Source organism: Nanorana parkeri, unplaced genomic scaffold (assembly GCF_000935625.1).
Source record: "Nanorana parkeri isolate BGI_ZX_2015 unplaced genomic scaffold, ASM93562v1 scaffold435, whole genome shotgun sequence".
NCBI lineage: Eukaryota > Metazoa > Chordata > Amphibia > Anura > Dicroglossidae > Nanorana > Nanorana parkeri.
In genome coordinates this window covers 487,877-504,781 of record NW_017306703.1, presented here as the reverse complement: position 1 = coordinate 504,781, position 16,905 = coordinate 487,877, and the positions used below count along the sequence as shown (strand labels likewise).

General features: G+C 45.5%; 1 protein-coding gene across 1 annotated transcript in view; it reads right to left on the bottom strand.

The window, feature by feature from the left end:
• The window catches only part of LOC108789985 (P43 5S RNA-binding protein-like), a 16,237-nt gene extending 2,312 nt beyond the window's left edge, over positions 1-13,925 (bottom strand). The window contains exons 1-6 of the mRNA XM_018560152.1: positions 13,800-13,925; positions 11,146-11,246; positions 10,960-11,053; positions 9,254-9,342; positions 3,825-3,898; positions 1,802-1,882 (exon numbers count right to left, since the gene is read on the bottom strand). Of these exons, the coding sequence (XP_018415654.1) occupies positions 1,802-1,882; positions 3,825-3,898; positions 9,254-9,342; positions 10,960-11,053; positions 11,146-11,246; positions 13,800-13,925 (565 nt within the window). The remainder of the gene's footprint in view (positions 1-1,801; positions 1,883-3,824; positions 3,899-9,253; positions 9,343-10,959; positions 11,054-11,145; positions 11,247-13,799) is intronic.
• Between the last annotated feature and the right edge of the window lie 2,980 nt (positions 13,926-16,905).

Below are 16,905 nucleotides of genomic sequence, written 5' to 3'. Positions count from 1 at the left end.
TAAAAATTTTATGGGGGAAAAAAAAAAAAAAACCCCCCCCCCCCCCCCTTTAAAAACCAAAATGTCATGCTAATTGCAAAGTTTTCGGTTTTCCATCCAGTGTTCGAGACATTCATGTTCGCAACCCACTGTGCGTTTTGTGACATTTTGCATAATTTCTCAACTGTGCAGTAATTGCATCCAGCATTTGCAACATTGAAAACCCTGCAAACTGGCACACATCCTAGAAATCCTCCTGAACTTTAAGGTATCAAGGATAATTTAACTTCATGCCTTCAAGTTAGCGAACCATCTCAAGGCTATTCAGCTGTCATACAGGAGGGTCAGCTGTCATCTAGGCGAATCCCTGCAAGTTTGCCACAATTTGAGAGACCAATCTCTGTAGGGCAAGTTCACACCAGCCAGTGTGGTCCAGCTCGATTCTGGCTGGAACGCACTGGATCGCATCGCGGCCAGCTCACTTTGTTGTGGGGCGGGAGGACGTGAATGTGGGGCGGGTGCATTGACGTGAATGGCACCGCAGCCAGGCCCATCGGCCGCAATGCGATCTGCTGTACAGGAATGCAAGGCACGTCAATGCCTGCGGTCTGGCCAGGAAAAAATGCTGCCAACACCATTTTTCTGACCGGATCACAGGCATTGATGTGCCACGTGTTCCCATTCAGCTGATCACGTTGCGGCTGGAGGGTGTAGCCGCGGTGCCAGTCACGTCAATGCACCGTGCCCACTCATGCCCCACAACAAAGTGACCCGGCCGCAATGCGATCCAGTGCGTTCTGGCCAGAACACACTGTGGCTGGTGTGAACTAGCCCTTACGAAGGCATTTACAAACTAGGCCAATAAATCTGTCTCTATATGCACTAGAAATTAGGGATGCAACAGTTAAGACACTGATTATGTGGCCAAAGTGATACATGTCCCCCCTTGTTTTTACCTTCTGCAATGTTTCACCTATGTTTCACCTATGGAATGTCTAGATATGAATTGGCTACTTGGGTAGTTTCACCTGCTGGCTTCCAAGACTTGGTTGTGCCACTTCCCTACTACCGCGTTTCCCCAAAAATAAGACACTGCCTTATTTTTTTGTACCCCAAAAAACACTAGGTCTTATTTTCAGGGGATGTCTTATTTTTTTGGTATGGTAAGTATGAGAATAATACTGTTGCGCTTTCTTTCTTTTCCTACTGGTCAGTATCGGTAAAGCTGACCCTTTCTTTCACTTTTACAGGCGGAGTGCATCTGGTATCACTCCACCTGTGACAGGAGCTGGCGCTATAGAGGAAGTATCGGCTAATGTGGCTCTGCTCCCTCCGCCACTGCAGCCTTGCTTTCTACAGCGACGGCTTCCTTTGCCATCAGGGACAGTGGTACCAGCGGTGCAGCAGTGCGGACATCAGCCAGTGGACAGTGCAGTAAAGTACGGTACCATTTACCGGTACACATTACAGTACAGTACCATTACATTAAGCAGTGATTTCAGGGGGACAGCAGTTGCTGCATTATGGTACTGTAGTGCTCCCTGTCACTGCACATGCCACCACCCAACTAGGTCTTATTTTCGGGGTAGGTCTTGTATTACAGGAATCTTGAAAAATAGTACTACGTCTTACTTTTGGGGAAACAGGGTATAAAACATGAATACTGGATGATCACGAGTTCTGTAGACACATTTGATACTCATACCCATGGCAATACAGCAATGCTACAGACATAACCAATTAGGTGTTTAGAATATAGTCCTAACAGAACAGGTGACAAAAATAAAAAACAGAAAACAAACCCACCACATTCATTACTTACAAGGATGTTGTTTTCTGTGTTTCTGTAGAGTGCTCCAAGTTGGAGATGTAGCTTGACAGCCTGGGAAAGGGCAGCGGTATCCTGTGAAGGCACCATATCAAGAAATGGCATTGGTATTGGCATAGCATAACCATTTCTCCCCTCATATGGAGTCACCATTTATTTCACACAAGCGAGAATTGCTCCTTTTCCTGCTCTCCTCATTGGGTACCTTTTTCTTTTTTCAAACGCTTGTTAACTCACACCTGCATACACCCCTATGGACCAATGCAGCTTTTACATTTCTGCCAACACACACACTATAATATTTTACCTGTGAAAAAAAACCAAGTTTAATTCAAGGGTTTATTATTCAGGTCACAATACAGAGATAGGCTGGAGATCAGCAGTTTAGGAGTGGTACCGGAGAAATGTAGTCCATGAAAACGAATGAATAAAATCGCAGCTGCTACTGTGACTCTTTATTGATTCCATTTACTACCATTCCTCTCCTTCCTCTGTAGTAGCATGAAGGGGAGGCATCTTCACTGTAAACAGTACCATGTGACTGCTGTGATTGGTCATAACCACGATTACACTGTACTAAGCTACGCAAATGGGCTTGGTACAGTCTCATGTACGGCTTGATACACAGAATGATCAGGTGTTAGATCATTCGGATGGTTTTTTTTTTTAAAAACAAAACCCCACACAAATATGGCAGTAGGGAAGTAGTTAAGGAGCAAAAGAACCTATGCAATGTTGTGCACAAGAATGCCTTATTAATTGGATGGATAACACCACATGCAAGCTACTGAAACTCCCTTCCCTAATCTGTCTGGCCAGCTCCTATTCCATCGTCTGAGGCAATCCCTGAAAGCTCATCTCTTCAAGCCCATCCAAGCCTTCCCCAAAAACAGTACTTATCTAACCCCCCCCCATCCCTAATCAGCTCATCACACAGGTGAATGCCTTTTGTGTCACTTCCTCCTCTCTTTTAGATTGCAAGCTCTCATATGTAGGGCCCTTCAAAACCAAACAAAAGAAAAACCCTGTTCTTGCAGCATACTGGCTACTACACAACACCAGGCTTCCCAGGGGAGTGAGAGATGCAACTTAAGCAGTGAAGTGAAATGCTCTGGTCGCATCACCTGCCCCCTCCTCACTACTTGCTTATTCACAAAATACCTTGTATTTTTTTCCCCAGAGAGTACATGGCATTCTGTGATTAGAGATGAAAGTTTGGGATGTGACCAGGGGCATATTTACCACAAGGCATTTGCCTTGGGCGGCACTTTCCACTACGAACATCTCACAGCATGTTTACAATAGCCAGCAAATAGTGTAATCTCCAGGCCTCCATGTCACATGCAGCCTGCCTGTGGAGAGGGGGGAGGGCAGGTACCAGGGCAGGTACCAGGCACAGAAGTAGAAGGGGAGGGGTGAGACTAGCTATGAGGTGCAGGTAGCCGGGCACAGAAGCAGAGGTGATGTTGCAGTGAAGGAAGAGGCGGCTCTGTGTTCGGAAGTGACACGGTGAGATAGGAGTTGGCAGCGGCAGTTGTAGTTAGCCGGCGGGACTCTGACACATGCCTGCTCTGCACATAGGGAGGCAGGGACACTTGGGAGGGAGTGCAGTATAGGAGGTGTCATGCAACTTCTGACAGGTTATGCAAAGTGTCTTAAACAGGAAGAACAGGGTGGGGAAAATTTAGATTGGGCCTAGGTCTCGTCTAGGGCAGCACAAAACCAAAATACATCACTCCTCCAAATCACAGAATGGCTTAAATTCTTTGGGGAAAAAAAAGAACACTTTTTGGGAATGGTCAAGTAGAAAGTTGGGGGCGGGTAATGCGACAAAAGCACTTCAGTCGCATCTCACTCCCCTCAGTGCCGAAGCTCCGCGTTCTGTGCAGGAGACGTCATTCTGCAAGGCACAAGTTTTATACTTTTTATTGGTCCTCCACACAAACAGCTTTTTCATTTTACACAACTAGTATGATGTGAAAGTTATTTTTTCTTGGAGTTTGGCTTTAACACTTACCTGCATGGCGTCGGCGATGGGCTGTAAGACTTGCACTAGTAGGACCTTTCCATTCACAACCTGCTTGATCACAACTGCAAATCAAGAAAAGGAGGAGAGCGAAAAACTAGACAAATTACAGGCACTGAGATTTCTAGTTATAATGAGAATACACATCTGACTCAAAACCTCCCCTAACAGCAAGAATAGAAAGGATCCTAAATTTGACACCATTCTATGAGACTACAGAACAATCCAAAATTTCACCAAATGGTGCCATAAGCAATCATGATTCCAAGCTTTACCATGGTTGCCAGCAATTTTTTATATTCAAAGACAGTTCTAGCTTTACACAGTTTATAAAACCCAGTAGTACTATGAAATGTATTGCATATTAAAGCATTAGCAGTGGAGAACGGATATCAATCTCTAGCACACTTTAAAGTTGACAAGGTGCCTAGACTCAAGAACAGGGACTTCCCGACCTCTTATCACTGTCCGTCCCCCATTGCCAGGTCCAAAGGGGTGAGCATTCTGCTGTCCAGATCGGTGGCATGGACGTTTAGGGACCTCAGGATTGACCCAGAGGGTAGATTCCTCTTCGTGAAGGGCCTAATTGGCGACACCCTGGTTACACTTGTAAACCTGTACCTCCCCAATTCAGATCAGGTATCCTTCCTCCAACGGACGCTACCGTCCCTCCTGGAGTTTGAAGAGGGCCTGCTAATTGTAGGTGGTGACTTCAATTTTGCCCTCGACCCCCTACTGGACGTATCTAGAACGGCCTCCCACCTCCCCTATTCCCACCTAAAGAAACTTAAATCCGAGCTACACCTCCTGCAGCTGACTGATGTCTGGCGCACTTTGCATCCACAAGTCAAAGACTTCACGTTTTACTCCTCTGCCCACAACACGTATTCACGCCTTGACTACTTCTTCCTCCGACACAAGGATCTCTCTCTGGTCTCCGATGCATCGATAGGCGATATTTTGTTCTCTGACCACGCACCAGTTCACATGGCGCTAGACCTCCTCCCCTTTGTCCCTAAAAGCCCCTCGTGGCACCTAAACGAGTCACTATTACAGGACCCGGGGATACGCTCCGAGATAGAGAACACGATCTGCTCTTATTTCTCCGAGAACTCCTCGGCATCTATGGAACCCTCAGTGGTATGGGTGGCGCACAAATGCGTCGTCAGGGGCGTCTTGATCCGGCACGGTGCCCGGAGGAAACGGGAGGAGACAGTGAGGGTGGCCCAACTCTTTGCCAGACTCCACATTCTGGAAACTGCACACAAAAAATCTCTGGCGGTTACCCATCTCAGGGAACTGACCCTACTCAGAATGGAGCTTAATGACCTCCTCCTCTCCAAAGTCCGTAAAGGCCTCTTGTCAGGCCGTCGTACTTTATACGAGCTTTCCAACAAGCCGGGGAGATGCTTGGCTTCGGCCCTGCGGGGCTCTCGACAGACAACATTCATACCCCACATTATGTCTAGCTCGGGCACGAAACTGACATCGTCTGCTGACATGGCCAAGGAATTTCAGCATTTCTATAACGCACTGTACAATCTTAGAGCAGGCTCGGATGCTTCCCCCTCTTCTGACACACTCTGACACATTATCTCAGTGAATCTGGGATGCCCACCTTACCACTTGAGACGAGGGACCAGCTGGAAGCGCCAATTTCCCAAGCAGAATTCGACCTGGCACTCAAACAGGCTAAATCGGGCAAGGCGCCTGGCCCTGACGGCTATACACTGCCCTATTACAAATCCTTTTCTCACATTCTCTCATCCCACTTTCTGGAGGCATACAACTCCCTCCTGACGGGTTCTTCTCTACCCAGAGATTCCCTTCGCGCCCACATCGCGGTCATACCCAAACCTGGTAAGGACCCGTCTCAATGTAGCAGCTACCGCCCCATTGCTCTCCTCAACCTGGATCTGAAGATCTTTGCCAAAATCCTGGCCAACAGACTCATCCCTCACATCCCTGGCCTTGTGCACTTAGACCAGGCGGGTTTCGTTCCGGGACGGGAGCCTAGGGACAATACCACCAGAGTGCTTAACGTGATACACCATGCCCGCTCCACCCCTTCACCCTTGCTGCTGCTGTCCACCGATGCAGAGAAGGCGTTCGATAGGGTGGAGTGGTGGAGTGGCGCCTCCTCCACGCCACCCTTCACCACATAGGCCTAGGTCCCGGCATGATATGGTGCATTTCTGCGTTATACTCGTCCCCGTCGGCCGCCGTCCGCGTGAACGAGGCACGCTCCGATTTTTCATTTATCTCTAACGGCACAAGGCAGGGATGCCCCCTCTCCCCACTCATATTCATCCTTACTCTGGAACCGTTCCTTTGCCGCGTGCGATCTCTCCCCGACTTCCAATGCCTGATAAAACGTTCCAGCGAGCATAGAGTAGCCGCCTTCGCGGACGACCTGATTTTCTTTATTTCGGACCCTTCTTCATCCCTCCCGGTCCTTCTGCGGGAAATGGACCGCTACGCCGCCATCTCAAACTTCAAAATACATTTTTCCAAATCTGCTGCCCTCAATGTTTCCCTCCCTCAAGCGGACGTGGCTCGTCTGCGATCCTCCTTCCCCTTTGCCTGGGCTTCGGATGCCCTGCCATACTTGGGTACTCTTATAGCAGCGGACCCCGCGTGATCATACGAGCTTAACTTTGCCCCCCTGCTTCAGAAGATCAAGCAAGACCTCCTGTCCTGGCACTCACTGTCACTCTCCTGGTTTGGCCGTTGTAATGCCCTTAAAATGACTACCTTACCCAGGGTCCTTTACCTGTTCCAAGCCCTCCCGATTCGTATCCCGCCACTATTCTTCCGTCGTCTGCGCCAAATGTTTACAGCTTTTCTTTGGTCCTACGCCCCTTCTAGAATTCGATACTGTACCACCACCCTTCCTAAGAACAAGGGAGGTATAGGGCTTCCGGACCTGGCCAAATACCACAGGGCGACCCACCTTGCACGCATATGGGACTGGTGTTGCCATAGGACTACTAAGCAGTGGGTACGCATGGAAGAGGACGACACCAGTCCGGCCCTGGCTGGATTACCCTGTCTCTCCGCACCCCTTCCTCCCACCACACGCTCACACCCTACCATCGCGCCCACACTCCTGTTAGCTAGGTCGCTATTTCGCTCCACAGATATCTCCCCATTTCCGTCGCCTTTGATCCCAGTTATTGGTGATCCCGACTTTTCGCCTGGCATCAACGATTCTCGCTTCCGCTGCCTTCGAGAAGCCAACAAGTTCAGGGTATGCAACCTACTCTTATCTGGCCGATGGCTATCAGCTAGCGAACTTAGCTGCCTGACGGAACCCCCTCTGGACCGTTGGTGCGCTCTCCAACTGCGGCATTTTCTCCTTTCCATACCCAACCACCAGCGGCTCTCTAGACCCTTGACACCGTTCAAACAGATCTGCAAGGAGGAGACACCCACTCTCCATGCTATTTCCTCTCTATACTCTCTGTTGATATAACCTCCCCCGGACACCTATCCAACATTCTTGGCCAAATGGGAAAGCGACCTCGGCACCTCCTTCACACCGGCCCAGAAGGACCATATACTACACTTAGCCCATCACTGTTCCATCGCCTCTAGAACCCAGGAACTAGGCTATAAAATAGTCTCCCGATGGTATAGGGTCCCCACAGTCCTCCATGCCATGTACCCTCAAGTCTCGGCCATGTGCTGGAGATGCCACAACGCCCCAGGCACGCTATTTCACACATTCTGGTCCTGCCCACCACTGCTCCCTTTCTGGCGGGGGGTGATCGCTGTCCTGAAGGATCTGGTGATGGTGGACTTGACAGACAACCCCGCGGCTTGCTTGCTACACTTAAGTACTCTGTCCACTGGGAAATACAAAAAATCACTGTCTAGGCACCTTCTGAACGCTGCTCGCCAGTGCATTCCCCTGTTGTGGAAGCAATCCAGCTGCCCCACCCTCAAGTTATGGTTCACCAAGGTGGACGAGACATATTTGATGGAGGATTTAACCTCCACAATCCGGAATACTGAGGAGCTCTTCCGGTCTACTTGGAGACCCTGGGCCTCTTTTCGGGACACAGAGACTTACCACCGGGCCATGCTTGAGGCGCCCCCCTGAATGCTGCTGGAGACCCAGATCCTGGGCGCCTGACCCACTTCTACCTTTGCTGCTCCTTATCCCCCTCTGGCTCTTCCCTGCTGGCCTTTCCTCCTCCTCCTCTTCTCATTTCTCCCCTTTCTTTTTCTACCCCACCCTACCTCCTCGTCCCTCAGACCCTATCCTATACCTCCCTTACCTACATCCCCCATTGGCGTTAAACACACGCACGATCCTTCCGGTATGCCCCCACGTGCTACGGAACGCTTAACTAGAGTGCGATTCTCCCGATTAATCGTTATGGTACAAGAAGCCACAGAGGCCTATGATATGTTTTTTGTTTGACTCTATCTCGTGCCGCCTACGCTCTCTATACACACCCTATTGCTCGTATAATACTGTGGAAGGTCACTGTGGCAGTCTGCTGATTATCTCGCTGAGCCAAGCAATTACCCCATCTACATACCATGTGCATTGTGATCCATGTATGTATGTATCCTCTACCCCAGTTCTGTGTTGGGGATGTTGCCCTGCTGTTGAGGCGAATGCCTCCTTATACCCTTGTACCATGCATATGTACAATAAAGTTGATTTGATTAAAAAAAAGATGACCCATCATTTATATTGGCTATCACATAGGGGGATAACAATCCCCCTATGTGACAGCAATAAAGGCAAGTGTAAAAAAAAAAAAAAGGGACCATCCTTAAAATAAAATACACAAATGGAGTGTTACAAAGTTGAATTCAGAATAAAACGGCATGCACAATTTTTTCAAATTGCACTGGAACGCTGCCGTGTGTTCTAGTGCACGCAATCACAATGCGGGGGAGGAGTGTTTAGGGTGCTATTGAAATGAATGGCACCGCAACACCTCCCGCAGCAGAATTTGTCAGGCCGAATTACTTTTCCACCTTTTTTACATTTTTTCTTCAATAACTATTGTAAGCACATGGCACTTGAATAGCTTCAGCCAAGGAATGACAGCTGCCAGCGGCAAAATTCTGCAGACGGAAGCTTTATATAAATATAGCAGGTAGTGGGTGGGTGCAAAAGCCAGCCTGCCATCGGCTATTGCAATTTGAAAGAGCCAATAGCAGGCTGGCTATTGTGGGAGGTGGCGAAATCACAGCAGCGTTGGCCGACAGCTAGTCTCTTCTCCCTGCTAAGCGCCAGCTGCAGCAGTCTGTACCGTGTCCCCTCCAATGTCCGCTCCCTTTGTCGATACAGGCGGGGAAGAGCAGAAGGGTAGCTGATGTTAAACATCAATAAGATATTATAGCACCATGTTACAAGGAAACAAAAAAAAATTAGATTATGGGTAGAATATACTCACGCAAAGCGAGGCTCTACTTTGTGCTCTGACAGGTGATTTTTTAAAGCTTTCTTCTTGTGAAAGGTTTTGAAACATCCAGAAACTGAGCACTGCAAGGCAAATAAGGTGATAAATGTCGAACTTCACGGGACTATTCTATATAGTTAAAGGTGTGCAAAGCTAAGGACATCTACAGATTCAATAACTTTCTACATTCACCACATGGAGCTGAGGAGCATGAAAAATAAATATTTCCTATGCTCCTTTAGGCCATCTAGTGCCAATAATGTGACATTATAAGCAGAACATTAAATAATAATTCCACAAAAAAAAAAAAACAAAAAAAAAAGGTTCAAATATTTGCGGGGTGAATGGCCCTGAAATGTTTAAAATGTTAAAATTTGAAAAGCGAAATAAGAAAAAAAAAACCCCCACTAAGCCAGCCAAAGACTTATTGAGCACTGAGCCCCAAAATGCTTGCATTTACCATAACGTCTGACAAGATATTTTGTTTGAGATTACACCTGCTCATCCTTGTGCCAACACCTAGAAGGAATTAGGAATGTGCTGCATAAGGGGAGGGAAGTTAAAGTTAAATGTTTAGAAGAGATACTTGGGTAGGTATATGCCCAGGTATTTAATGGAAATTAGTATCCAGTTACAAGAACTAAAGCCAAACCCTTTTTTGGCTCTAGTCTTTTTTTGGGGTCACATGAGTATATTTACTAATGTACTCCTGTGACCCAAAGTCAGCAGATAGCAGGCAGTAGTCACTTTTGGTTGGGGCTGTCAGAACTCTAGTGCCACGGCCTGTTAAGTAGACCCGGATACCTCAGTCTGATATCCAATAGCCCCCAAAAAGTATATACATCAGTCCCCTTGTGACATTAATAAAGCTCAAAAATGAAGACCCCCCACACATGCATACACAAGATATACCTAATACCCCTACATACTGGGGTATGTAAAATAATGTAAGGACTTGGTTTAATTCTAAACTTATCAATATATTTTAATCTTTTACATTTCTGGGCATCATGGCTTCCGCTTTGTTTTGTAAACGCATGTAATTATGAAGGAAAATATCTTTGCTAGATGAGTCAGCTATCACATGCAATTTTTTCTACAGGCAGCCACTAGGCAAAAGTAAAAAGGCACCCCTGCAGTGTGATCACCCAGAAATCAAGATAATTGTTGGTAGACGGACCAACAGTCTATGGGAGGATACCAAAGGTAGAAGCGCTTGCCATTTACGGGAGTGAGGTGAAGTGAGGGAAAAAGAAAAAGAAATGGGAAAGGAAAGAAAGATTAAATAGTTATATAGAAGATTTCTTTGAAGAGGAAGACAGGTTCACATAAGGCAAGAGGCTTGGGGGTTCCAAAGCCATTAGCCTGCCTATGATCTTAATCCAGATCTTAGCAGAGGGCCTACAAGTTACACAGCCCAGACAGTCAGATACACTTTCCCCACCACCGGTCAAACCCCAAGCATGGCAATGCTAGTTTTTCCATTCAAAATAGCAACAGACTATTGTTAAGGCCTTTATCCTGAAATATCCTGGATGAAGTGACATTAAGACAAGTGAAAGTTTAAAGCCATATGAAAGTTTTCTCAAACTCTGAACCAGCTGATCTTGTTCCTCTGCTTGAATAGCCCGACAGTTGCTCAAGGCAATCCCACTATAAAAGACAGATGTTCATTTCTCAGGCAGGCCCATCATACCCACCGTTAGAGGGCCAGTATTTCCATGTTTGCACTGCTGGTGATATTTCAACCTCCGTTTAGTTAGAAAAGCAGCTCGACATTCAGAAGCTGAGCAACTAAAATTAAAAAAAATGTACAATTCATGTCATTGCATTCATTGATGGCCGATTTATTCTTACACAGAAAAAGGGTCTAGGGTCTTACTTACATATACTTCTTCACACCCAGATGCTTTTGCAAGTGACACTGTAGTTTAGATTTTTGGAAAAACATCTTCCCGCACCCCGGCTTGTCACAGCGAAATGGTTTCTGTGCAAAAAAGAATTAGGTTCTTTATAGTGAGCAACTTAATATAATTTTCACAGATATGTGGGGGGAAAAAAAAAAGTTTGTTTGTCCATATTGGCGGTAGCGATTTTCTAAAATAATCTATTTTGTAGTCATCTTCCTTTGTGCGGTACCAATGTTCAGCAGAGCTCAGCTGGGTAAGAATGTCTGAAGGCATAAAGGCCTATGTGGATTGCTCCGAAATGACAAGTCCCTTTAAAAAGTATATGTATAGGTAAATTTTTGGGTTTTTGGAGTATTGGATAGAGAGTGAAGGGTTAGATCCCTTGTCAATTTTTTTTATTGTAGTCCCGTGTCCATGCTGGGAAGATTAACCCCTTTATTTGTCCTGGTGACCATTATCACCACAACAGAAAGTTATTTTTTTTTAAAAATCAAAAAAACTTTACAGAACAGGAAGGGGAAATCTTCAACGGGGGATTGTTGTTCCAGTGATAACCTTGGAATTCCCCTAATTTTGTACAGATTTTTTCACTTCCTGTAATGTCTGTTTCACAGGAAGTAAAGCTATGACACGCCAATGGGACCCAGCCAGATATACTGTAGATCCTCAAATCTCTGAATTGTTGCAGACACTGTCCTTTCTCCTGGAGGGTGGCTACTTTTGTTCCCCATGATCCCTGTGTGTGTTGTAAAGTAGACACCGCTCCAAGCTCCCTCACGTGATGGGCTACAAGCTCATGTTTAGTTTACCAATTTGTATTGGGATTGTAGTCCATCATGGAAGTGAACTTGGAGCAGTGGCTACTTTACAACACACACAATGACCATGGGGAACAACACACACAATGACCATGGGGAACAAAAGTAGCCACCCTCCAGAAGGAGGGACAGTGTCGGCACCAATGATGATTTGAGGATCTACAACCGAGTGATACACAAATAAGATACATTTCTGTTAATAGTTAGGGTACTTGAATGTATTTTTAAGATTGAACTCCTAATATTAGTGTCACTTTAAAAGGTTTTAACCCTTCTCTACTTTCACAACTGAACATAAAATTTGTCTTTCAATGCACCTTAATTAGACATGTAGAAATATAAGGTGGCAGGGACACTAAGGCTCCATTCAGACAGGAGCGGTTGTCCACACCTATTCTTCCGAATACGCGCAGAGGTGCTTTAAAACAGAAAAACATGCATTGTTCAGACATTTGTGGCGGCCACACGGTACAAAACCACGCAGCCTGCAAAATTAGTATAAATACGTTTTTACAAATTCCGCAGGTTCGCGGCTATACAGCCGCAAATGAGCGGAATCCGTGCAGTTTCACATATAGCATTCGCGTCCCATGCGCGAAACTCAAACGATATTTGTGAATGGAGACTATGGGAGGGTCAGATGTGACAAACTAGGAACTTGATGGTTGCAGACAGAATTTCTCTAGAAAACACACCTGGGATATGTTCAGAAAGGTTTTGGGGACGATGATACAACATTGAAATCAATCTGTATATTCTACATTAATATTAAAGTGACACAAAGCCAAATTTAGGTTTTGGAATAAGGTCTTACCATTATAATTACACACTGTGACAGTGTCACTGCTTGTAATCTCCTCTGCAATGCTCTGAATTATCAAGACTACTGACAACAAATCTATAACAATCATCAAGTTTACAACAATCTACACAGAAAAACAACTTTATTTCCAATGTAGGAGACGTATCCTCTGTGACCAGAGTCAGCATGTGAGCTGAGACTCAGAAGAAATAGGAGGCTGGTGACAGCTCACATGATGAATCTCCTCACAAGCATCTCCCCCCACACTCCCTCCTTGGTAAGCCAGGAGGAGAGAAATCACAGATCATATATTAGTGTGGGAGAGCTGAAGAAATCCCAGCTCCTTGCTGAAACTAAAAAGGAGAGGATCTGTGGGCAGAGACTGAGGGGATACTTTAAAATTGACCGTTTCAATAGACAAAAGGAAAAAATAAAAATATATGCATGTAAACACATCAATTTAAGCATCTAGAGCATAAACAAAGCACCTAGCCCGACAGATTTTGCAGACAGATCTCTGCATAAAAACACAAATGGCAAGTGTGAATGAAGCCTTAGGAGGACAGCCACAGAACTTACAGGTTTAAAAACAAAGCTGCAATAGTAACTCCCATACATGTAACCTGGCAATGTCCTTTAAAAAAGCACTAGAAAAAAATAAATAAATGTGGAAGGACACAACATGTGCCCCCTTGAACACAGGCTTGACCAAAATAGATTCAGTAAATATACATTGGCTGTAGTGTACATTTCTGAGTCTATGCAGGACTGAAAGTGGACAGTTCATCAAATTTAACAATGTTCAAAAACACAGATTTATATAAAATAAGTAAAAAACAAACAAAACAAAAAAACCACACACACACACCCTTTTGAGGGGGAAACAAATGCCAATTTCTTCCTGCATTTGTCCTACAACTATAAATACCCTCCTCTAGTTAAATGTAGGGAAAAAAACCTTTGTATTAAAAGTAAACCTTTTCTCTCTAGCCCCCTAGGAGTTACCTTACCTGTCCGGTATGTTTCGTCATATGGTCTTGCAGTCTGAGTTTTTTGCGGAACGTTGCCTTACACCCTGTAGTAGGGCAGGTAAAGACAGGCTTTGGCCCAGGTTTGTTCCCTACACCCTGCTGCATTTTTTTTTTTTGTCTTTTTACTTCTCTAAATGGCAACTCTGAGCTGAAACTTTGTATCTTATAAACCCTCCACCCTCCCAGCTGTATCAAATCACCCCATTTCATCTCATGTGTTTTATATGAAACCTTCAGTCCCTTTATAGCAGTGTGAAAACTGGACAAGCCATTAACTTTTGTAACCACACATGGTTTTTATTGCCACATTCAACTAAATTAGAAAAAACCACAACTACTGATTTGTCGTCACAGACAACCTAATTTCCATCTGCTCCTATCTAAATAAATCACATCATCATTTTAAATGATTTACTTTCAAATAGTATCCGGCATTGTAATGTTTCCTGAGGGGAGCTTTTTTCTGGCTGCATTCTCTAAGTACTTGTTCACACTATAACATGCACAAGTCCAAGTAAACCCTAACAATTAACTTCTCTTATTTTCTCCCTTTTGGTCTGTTTGATAAGTGCAAAAAAATACCTGTTGTACTTGTCAGATATTCAGAGCTGTCCTGTGTCCCCTGCAGACTCTTGTGTTCTCTTAGCCTTCATAGTACTTGGACTACAGATGGATTTGGCCAGTGTTTCTTGCCACAGCACCATTTAAAAGTATGCAAAATCTTGAGGCACCCCAGTCTAAAAATGTCATAGATTTAAAGGGAACCCCACACAAAACAAAAAATGGGTTTCCCCCTTCACATCGAAGTGCCCCTTCAGATCAGAGTCACCCTTTAGATCAGTATCCCCCCTTTCACATCAGAAGCCCCTCGTTCATATCAGAGTCCTCCCCCTTTCAAATCTGAGTTCCCCCTTCACTATCACATTCCCACTGCCACAAAATGTTGGGGCACCCTGCTTGAGAAAAGCTGTGTTAGGCAAGGGCTGGTTCACACCATGTGTAGAGACCTGCATTGTTTCCTATTTGTGCCCCGTTCACACCACAAATCCGGTGCAGAAAAATGCAGAATGTTTGCATTTTTTGCAACACACATGAACACCTGTAAAATGCAAATAAATGCTCTGCAACTGAAAGGAGAATCAACCCATAAAAAGGAAAAGAAAGTTATGACACTGGAAATAGAGGAAAAAACATTTTAAAAAAAGCACAGCCAAGACTATCAACATACAAAAAACACATTGAAACTTACATAAAAACGCATGCAAACACTTATCAATGCATATCAACTCACCTGCATTTTTCCATGTGTTTTTATGCACATTATGACGTGAACAAGCCCTTTATGCAGGCCCGGCGCTACCGCAAGGCAAGCGGCTGCCTGAGGGCGCTGCAGGGTGAGGGCGGAAAAAATAGGGCATTTTGACAAGTACTTGTACTTGTCAAAATGCTCCGATGCTTGCGCTATGTTTTTTTTTTTTCAATTACCTTCGGTGTGGGAGAGCAGCGGCGAGTCAGCACTGGTCCAGTGGGAGGAGCTCCAGGTGGGGTCCTAATTTAACTGGCCAGCGACTGCCAGAGGATCCCGACACGCGCGGCACCTCTGGCAGTCGCCGGCCAGCTAAATTAGGACCCCACCTGGAGCTCCTCCCACCGGACCAGCGCTGACTCGCCGCTGCTCTCCCGCACCGAAGGTAAGTGAAGAAAAAAAAACATGCTGATAGGGAGCAGGCCCAGCGCTAAGGGGGGGAGGGGGTTGGGGGCGCAAAAATGCAACTTTGCCTGTGTAGGCAAAAATCCTAACACCGGCCCTGCCTTTATGTGTTATACATCAGTGGAAGGACTGACAACACTCAGTCCATAAAAATGCTCTGTGTTGTCAATCCACAAGAGGACTAAAGGTGGTCATACACCTATAGATTATCTGCAGATTTTCTGTGGTCAGATGGAAAAAGTGCAACAAAGTCCTCCATCTACGCTAAACTATGTGGATGGAGGAGTCTCCTGCTGGGCCAAGCTTCAGTATCTTGCTAGACGGCCCCACTGGCTGTCAAAATACCTGAACAATGCCTGCATCCAATCAGATTGTTCAGGTATTTTTCGAGCCAGCGGGGCCCACTAGCAGGATACTGAAGCTTGGCGCAGTGGAAGATTCTGTTGCACTTTTTCCGTCTTACCATAGAAAATCTGCAGATAATATATAGGTGTATGGCCAGCTTTAGAGCTAAAATAGCTGATATACATCCTGCAGCCACAGCAAATTTTAAACAGCGTGTGGTGTTTGGCAGGGGGTGCCACTTGCCAAATGTGACCATTGCAATCAATGTATTGCAATTGAGAATCCCCATTGGGATCAAAAGAAAAAAAGAAAACATTATTCAGGAGATGACAGTATACGTCCCCGTTCACACTGAAGCATATCTTGAACGCGCATCAAACAAGCACAAAAGTGCACGCTTTGTCGCACGTTCACGTGCACAAACCCGGGGCGTTCTTGCAGTGCCATTACTACGTAATGGCATAACAAATGCAGCCAAGCAAACGTGTTCACATGCAAAACACGTCAAAAAATGTGCTACATGCACTACTTTCCTGCATTTGGTGAGCATCCAGTAACATATTGAAATCAACAGTGACTCATGCCAAAGCGACAAACAAATGCCCACGAACGTGTGTCACTGCGATACGTGTTTCTGTGATGTTACGGTGTGACTGGGGGCTCAAATACCAGGCAGCCGCTGATATAGCACCCTCTGAAAAACTTTTCAAAGGGGCGGTGGAGCCTGCCATCCATCTGAACAAGGCCCTAAAAAAGACATACTTCATCATATATCGACCACTGTGTAAACAAGGCTTAATTGTGTATTTATTAGGTGGAGGGGACTCTTTCCTAGTTTAGAAATGTTGATGCACAATACACTGCTCCCACACATCACTATAGAGCACAGTACACCACAGGCTACATAACATTTCTAGTATTATAGAACGCCAGTGCACTGCTGTTCCCTCCCCAGAGAGCACTGAAAAGGGTTAATGTGAACAGTTGTTTCCGAAAGAAGGAACCGTGTTGTCTTAGAAAGTGTTTCCG